Source organism: Oryx dammah, unplaced genomic scaffold, assembly GCF_014754425.2.
Source record: "Oryx dammah isolate SB20612 unplaced genomic scaffold, SCBI_Odam_1.1 HiC_scaffold_13, whole genome shotgun sequence".
Taxonomy (NCBI): Eukaryota; Metazoa; Chordata; class Mammalia; order Artiodactyla; family Bovidae; genus Oryx; species Oryx dammah.
The window spans coordinates 14,075,013-14,082,260 of NW_024070197.1; the positions used below are offsets into that span (position 1 = coordinate 14,075,013).

Below are 7,248 nucleotides of genomic sequence, written 5' to 3' on the forward strand. Positions count from 1 at the left end.
TGATTATTTAGGGGCTTCTCTGATAGCTCAGTTGGTAAAGAACCTGCCTGCAATGCAGGAGACCTGGGTTCAATCCCTGGGTTGGGAAGACCTCCTGGAGAAGGGTAAGTCTACCCACTCCAGTATTCTGGCCTGGAGAATTCCATGGGCTATATAGTCCATGGAGTTGCAAAGAGTTGGACATGACTGAGTGGCTTTCACTTGCTTCACAAACTAAAGGTTTGTTAATTAATATCTAAGTGTGAAAGCTAGTAGGTCTTTTTTCAAAAAAAATTTCTTTTCCACACCACATGGCTTATGAGAGCTTAATTCCAGGAATTAAGGAATTTCAGGAATTGAACCTGGATCCCTGGCAGTGAGAGTATGCACTCCTAACCACTGGACCACCAGGGAATTCCCTCCCTCACTCAATTTTTAAAAATTGTTTGGCTGTGCTGGTCTTCCTTGCTGTGCACGGGGCAGGGTCGGGGGGCTTCTCTTGTTTCAGAGTGGGGGCTCTAGGTACGTGGGCTCAGTAGTTGTGGCACATGGGCTTAGCTGGCCCGCAACATGTGGAATCTTTCTGGTGTAGGGATCAAACCCGTGCTCCCTGGATTGGCAGGCAGATTCTTAATCACTGGAACCACCAGGGAAGTCTGCCTCACTCAATTTAAGTCTTCACTGAACATCACCTCAGGGAAGCTTCTTACACCTATCACTCATTTCCAGAACTTTCTCTGTGAGGAGTTGACATGGCGCTGGCCAGCCTTCGAGAGGCGTGCTTGTGCAGTGGCCCTTGTCTGGCCTCTGGAAACCTGGATTTCAGCAGGGTTCTTGCTGCTCCCTGAAAGAATGGCTCTTGTGTCTACACTGTTTGTGCAAACCATGTTGTTTATGCTGAAGACTTGCTTTCTTTCCGGGTACTGAGTCTGTGGTGAACTTCTCTGCAGACAGCATTTCACTGTTGCGTGACTGCACCCAGCTTGGGGGCCCCACTGGGAGAGGGCTCTGGGAAGCTTTCGTCTGGTTTCTTCTGGACTTCGCCCCACGTACCTTTTCTCTTTGCTGATTTTGCTTCATAGGTAACAGTGCCTGCAATGCGGGAGAACTGGGTTCAATCCCTTTATCAGGAAGATTCCCTGGAGAAGGGCATGGCAACCCACTGCAGTGTTCTTGCCTGGAGAATTCCATGGACAGAGGAGCCTGGTGGGCTACAGTCCATGGAGTCACAAAGAGTCAGACACGACTGAGTGACATTTTGCTTCATAACCTTCATGATAATAAATCGCAGCTGGGAATACGGCTGGTGCCCGAGTCCTGAGTCCCCCTAGCAAATCCTGAAACATAGGGGTGATCTCAGGGACCCCGACATACTCTTTTCTCCTCCTTAGAACTTGTCGCCACTGACCATCCTATCGCATTTGCTATTTATCTTGCTTATTGTCCACTCCCCACCCCCACCTCCATCCACCGCCCACCCCAACCTTCTTGGTCTCTGCAGGAGCCCAGCATCAGTGACACAGACCACAGAAAACGGAGAATATTTGCTGAACAACTGTAACAGTTTTATTTCCAAAGCTGGCGTCCCTCCCTGGTCTTGACGTGGGAAGGGGGCCTTTGGCCAGAGCCAAGTAGGACCGGGGTGAACAGGGGAGCTAGCTCAAGAGGCTGGGGGCTCTCACGAAGCCACCTCACACGGGTTCCATCTGCAGCTCCTCCCCGTCCACAGCCTCCATCTGGTGGAAGGCGGCATGGGAGCCGATGACTACGAGAGTGGCTCCTGCAGGAAAATGGGCAGTTCAGGGCCTGGTGGCCTCACCTGGCCCCCACCGCCCACACCGCTGCCCAGACCCTGTACTCACCCAGGACCCAGAAGACAGCAGAGCCCGCGCCAGCCAGCCAGAAGAAGGGAAAGGAGACGCCCCCGGCCAGAGCATACTGATGGGCAGGGCTCACCTCCCGGCCTGCAGGGCAGAGGGCATTGGGACATCTGTTCTGACTCGTGCCTCCTCCCGGAGTAACCCCTGATGCTCTCCCAAACCTCGCAAGCTCTGGGAGCCTCAGGGTCTAATCTAAATTCGTGCCAAGGCCCTCTAGCCCTTGGCCCCACCCACTGACCATGGGAACATAGAGTGCCTTCCTCAGCCCCCTGCCCTCTGCCCTTCAACCCCACTTCTGCTAGGAAGCTCCCAGCCTCCCTCTCCTGACTAGTTCTCCTGCTCCAACCTGCACTTGTGCAGATCTGGAACCTCCGACTGGCAGCCCAAGAGCCAAATCTGACCTGGGGATGTGTCTTTTGAGTCTGCACATTATTCCATCAGAACTTGGTTTGTGGCTGCCTGAAAAACTGTATAATTTCACATAACGATAGGCCGGCCCTCTGCATCCACGGATGGAAACCCGTGGATCGTTGTACTACATCATTTTTCATAAGGGACTCGAGCATCGGTGGACTTTGCCATCCAGGGGGGCTCCTGGAACAATCCCCTATGGACACCAAGGGGCAGCTGTACAGATGTCTGGCTTCTCGTGGTGGATTGGAAGGTCGGATCTGCAGGTACTGGTGGCAGCTGTGGCTGAAGCCAAGTCGTGTCTATACTCCAAGCGCTCCCTCCATGCCCTGGGCTAGCCCGACGCGCCCCTCCACCCAGCCTACCTACATGACTGGCAGGCTTCTGAAGCATTCTGTCTTAGGTCTACCTGTTCATCTGAGCCCAACTCCCCCTTATCCCCACTCCAAAGCCCTTGAGCACCCCCTAGTTGGGAACTCAGGGCCCTCTGTTTTAGTTTTAAATCTTCTGCCAGCACCACACATAATGTGTGACTTAGTTCCCTGATGCGGGATGGAACCCATGCCCGCTGCGTTGGAAACATGGTCTTAACCACTGAACCACCAGGGAAGTCCTCAGGCCTATCTTTCTTCTCAATGGTGTTTCCGGTGCCAGTCTGGGACCACCTGAGCCACAGGGCTCAGCCTCCCTCTCTGAGAAATCCAAGATTTCCACTTCCCCCGCAGGAAGCAGGAAAGGGGGAGCACCTGGTGGCCGATGGGGGTACGTGCAGCTGACGTTAGCAGGAGGTTAGGCAGAAGGGAGAGTGAAGGAGGAGGTTTAAGGAGTCAGGCGGAGGTGGGTTCTGGGGTATCTTCTGGACTTGGGGGATAGCAACTTGGGGGCGCTGAGAGTGGGTGGGAGCATCAGGTGTGTCTGAGACTTTAAGGGACCGAGTTTGGGGGAATCTAGTGTAGATAGAGGGTTGGGCAGACGTGGGTTCGAAAGGACTTGGGTTTGGTTGTCAAAAGGTTTGGGTTCCAAGAGAGCAGGATGTGAACAGTCTGGGCAAGGGATTTCTCACCGAAGAGCACAAACTTGGACTGCAACGTGCGCAGATAGAGGATGTAACAGGCGCCAAAGAAGACAGCCAAGGCCACCAGCAGCATGGGAGACGTCGCCCTGGAAGGGGGCAGGGAGCCATGCGTCAGGGAGCTGGGACTAGGCCCGACAAGGAGGCCCTGACCTTCCCGTTGACGAATGGCAGGAGATCCGCTTGGGGCCGGGGAAGTCTAGGTCACATTTGGTCACACTGTATCCTGGCCAGGTTGATGGGGGGGCTAGGGACCTGGCCCTTCGGTGAAAACTTCCGGCAGAACATCCCATGGGAATGGGGCCCGGGCAGTGAGAGGTGGGGCCGGATGCTGAGGGCGCGGTCGGCCAGCGCGGGCCACGCAGCCTGGAGGGGGTGGGGACCGGGGCGCCGACGGGCCGAAGAGGCACTCACACACAGTACAGGATGAGGCCCAGAAACACGAACACATAGTTGCTCTGGTAGTACTCCACGTTGCGTACGAGGCGCTGGCACAGCTCGCCCAGGTTGCGGGGCCGCGAGAAGCGCCGCTGGTCCACGAAGGAGCCCCAGGACCGGATGGTCGCACGGCGCCGCTCCAGCCACTCGCGGCCCGCGCCAGATGGAATCAGTTTCGGCAGCAGGGTCCTGATGGGTGAGGGGTCACGTCAGCAATCGACCGACCGGGATGGAGTCCGGACCCTCCAGCAAGAAGAGGACCGAGGGGGGCCGGACTCCGGGGTTCTGGGGTGGATAATGGTCCCAGGCTCCTGGATCTCAGGGGAGAAAGGGGCTGAGGGCCCAGGCTCCAGAGTCCTCGAAGAGGACAACAGAGGCCCAAACTCATGTCTAGAGGCCGGGATTCCTAGGACCCCCCAGGGGGGAGGGGTCGGGGGACCAGGACTCCCGGGTCTCGGTTGCTCACGCGGCGCTCAGTCCTTCCGCCTCGGCATCCTTCTGCTGGTCCTTCTCGGCCGCCATGTCTGTGTTGTCTGGGGAAGAACTAAAGAGCCCAGGGCTCTGCAGACCCCGCGGGCCCCGCCCGACAACGGCCTCACCCAGCAGAGCTGGAGCGGACGTGTAGTCGTTCTGGAGCCGCTGGGGAACGGTAGTTCTGCTGCCGAGCATTGTGGGAGTTGTAGTCCTGACGGTGCCGGGAAGACTGGGCACCATGATGGTGGCATGACTCGCGAAGCACCTTGGGAGTTGTAGTCGTGTAAAAAGAACCAAGCGCCCCTCTGGGCATTGTGGGAGTTGTAGTTTCCGAATTAGGACTTGTGGAGTCCTGGAAGGTGGGTTGTCAGGAGTCAGGGCGGTAGGCAAGCTCTAAAGGCAAGAAGACGCTGTGTAGTCCCCCGTGCAGGCTACAATTGGGACCGTGTAGAGCTGTCATTCTGTCTCTAGGAGGTTTAAAAAAACACTTAATAAAACACTCAGATGTTCTGATTCAGCAGATCTAGGGCGAGACCCTTCATCTGTGTTTCTAACAAGTTTCTAGGTGATGTTGATGCTTCTGGTCCATGGCCCACATTTTGAATAGCGAGACGGTAAAGAGTTAGTGGGAGTCTACTCCTTCCTTCTTTAACAGGCTAGTGATGGAGCCATGGTTGCTGGAGGGGGTATCTAAGGTGGGGAGCAAAGCTCCACCCCCACCTTTGGGCTCCCAAGGATGAATGGGTTAGGATTAGGGACCTAGGCATGCCCCTGCCTTGGTTAGGGTGAAGGGAAGTGGGGGGAAAGGTTGAGATTTTATTTTTTCATTTATCATTTTTTTGTCCAATTTTATCGAAGGGGTGAGAATTTTTTTAAAGATGTAGATGTCATAACTGAAAGAGCTGGGATTCTGGGGTCAGAGGTCAAACTTCAAGCTGTGTTGAGCTCATCACCTCCCTGAACCTCAGTGTCTTCATCTGGACAGTGAAGATCCTGGGAGTACCACACTCATGGGATTGAGATTGGGTTGAATGATCCATGTAAAGTGCTTGAAAGAGTCTTGATATTTCATAATTGTTTGATAAACAGTAGTCCATGCTATTGCCACTACATTATCATGGCTGTTATAATTATTTCTAGAGTTCAGCCTTCTAAAAATTTTTTAAAATGTTATTTGTTTATTTTTGGCTATATCAAGTCTTAGTTACAACACATGGTGCTTAGTTACTTTGTGGCATGTGGGATCTTGGTTCCCAGACCAGGGATCGAACCCAGGTCCCCTGCATGCAAGGTGGATTCTTAAGCACTATATCACCAGGGAAGTCCCAGCCTTCTCACTGGCCCCTTGGATGTCCCAAAGAGTGGCTGGTGTCTGAGACATGGGCCTTTCTTTCCCCTGGTTCCCAGAATCTTAGCTCTCTCAATCTGCCCCTGCTGCAGGGTGAGTTGTAGAAAACCAGCTGGAGTTCTAAGGGGATGCACCAGAATGGCCTCAAGAAATGTGTAGAAGTTTTGGGAAGCCTGGGCTCCCTTACACAGACTGAGAACCTCATTTTCCGAGGCTGGATGGGGCTAAAGGAGAATACCCAGTGAGATATTTGGTGGCTCAGATGGTAAAGAATCTGCCTGCAATGCGGGAGACCTGGGTTCGATCCCTGGGTTGGGAAGATCTCCTGGAGATGGGAATGGCTACCCACTCTAGTTTTCTTGCCTGGAGAATTCCATGGACAGAGGATCCTTACAGGCTACAGTCCATGGGGTCAAGTGAGCAACTGACATTTTCACTTTTCCTCTTTGTCAGCCCCAGGCTTTTAGTAGAAGCTTGTTCAGGCTTCCCACTTGGGTCAAGCTGGGCTTCAGGAAATTGGGGTAGGGGGTTTCCTGTGAGTCCACAGTTAGTCCAGAGCATTAATAGGGGAGCAGCCACCTGATTTCAAAGTAACGGGAGCAGTGGAGGTAACTGGAAGAGCCCCCAAGCGAAAGATGAATCTTGAGGAGCAGAGGGTTGGAGGCAGAGACCCAGCTGCCTTCTTCCAGGGCCAACCTTGGGGAAATGGGATTTGACTTTTGTTATGAGAGCTCTGGGGCTTCCTCATACAACACAAATAAAAGTCATTCACTCATAACTCATGTTTGTGTTCCTGTGAGTACTCGCTCTGAGCAGAGGACATAACAAGCAAAGGCCTGGAGGTGTCAAAAAGCACGGGCTGTGGACGGTGGGGTCGAGAGGCGAGGACATTGTGGGTAGGGACCCTCTGAGTGCGGCAGGTGGTGACTTGACATAAGGGCAATGGGAAGGAGGAGCCCCTTGAAACAGGGATTGTGGGAGGAAGCCTTAAGGCAGAGATATTGTGAGAGATGGGCAGATCCCCAAGACAGGGGGATGAGGGGAGACCAGGGAAAACGGGCCTATGGCAAGTGAGCCATGAATTAGGGGGATGGCCGGAGATAAGGGGTCCCTCCAGCCTGAGGCCACCTTCCTGCCTCTTGGATCCCTGGAAGAAATGGAGCTGGGAGGGTAGGAAGACAGACAATCAGAAACCTGGGTTATGTATCTGCTGTGTGACGTCAAGAAGTCCCTGCCTTCTCTGGGCCTCAGATTGCCCACCTGTCTATGGGAGTATTCCTCACCCTGTACCCAATGAATAAAGTAGGCTCTCTGGCCTCCCTAGGGGCCAGACTCTTACCAGGACCAGGCTCTGCCCTGGGCACCACAGGCGGTGTCTGGCATCATGACCCTTGCCCTCTGACTGTCGTCCCCTTCAGATTAAGGCACTCTTCCTCAGCACTGTCTTGCGCAGTGGGCATGCGCACACACTCACGCTCATATGGACTCTCAGCATCCCAGACATTTGAGCTGGGAGGCAGGTAGGCCAAGGACCAGCCCCAGGCCTTCCTCTCACTGCCATCTCTGTTAGAAAGGCTGCCTCAAGGGAAGTGGTAGGGTTGCCCAACCAGAAGGGCTAAAATTCAAAAGACTGACAATAGCAAGTG

At 54.1% G+C, this 7,248-nt stretch overlaps 1 protein-coding gene across 1 annotated transcript; it reads right to left on the reverse strand.

The window, feature by feature from the left end:
- Positions 1 to 1,522: 1,522 nt before the first annotated feature.
- Positions 1,523 to 4,506, reverse strand: RABAC1 (Rab acceptor 1). Its single transcript, XM_040252812.1, has 5 exons — positions 4,247 to 4,506; positions 3,757 to 3,969; positions 3,334 to 3,431; positions 1,842 to 1,943; positions 1,523 to 1,759 (listed from the first exon to the last, which is right to left on the reverse strand). Exons 1-5 carry the CDS (start codon positions 4,492 to 4,494, stop codon positions 1,671 to 1,673), a joined length of 750 nt encoding a protein of 249 aa, XP_040108746.1. The 5' UTR covers positions 4,495 to 4,506; the 3' UTR covers positions 1,523 to 1,670.
- Between the last annotated feature and the right edge of the window lie 2,742 nt (positions 4,507 to 7,248).

Excerpts from the sequence above, each read along its gene's own strand:
- RABAC1 (XM_040252812.1), bottom strand. The coding sequence starts at position 4,494 with ATGGTGCCCAGTCTTCCCGGCACCGTCAGGACTACAACTCCCACAATG. Across the intron at positions 3,432-3,756 it reads GGCCTCATCCTGTACTGTGT|GGCGACGTCTCCCATGCTGC; the intron begins GTGAGTGCCTCT and ends GCCCCCTTCCAG. Across the intron at positions 1,944-3,333 it reads GTCCAAGTTTGTGCTCTTCG|GCCGGGAGGTGAGCCCTGCC; the intron begins GTGAGAAATCCC and ends TCTGCCCTGCAG.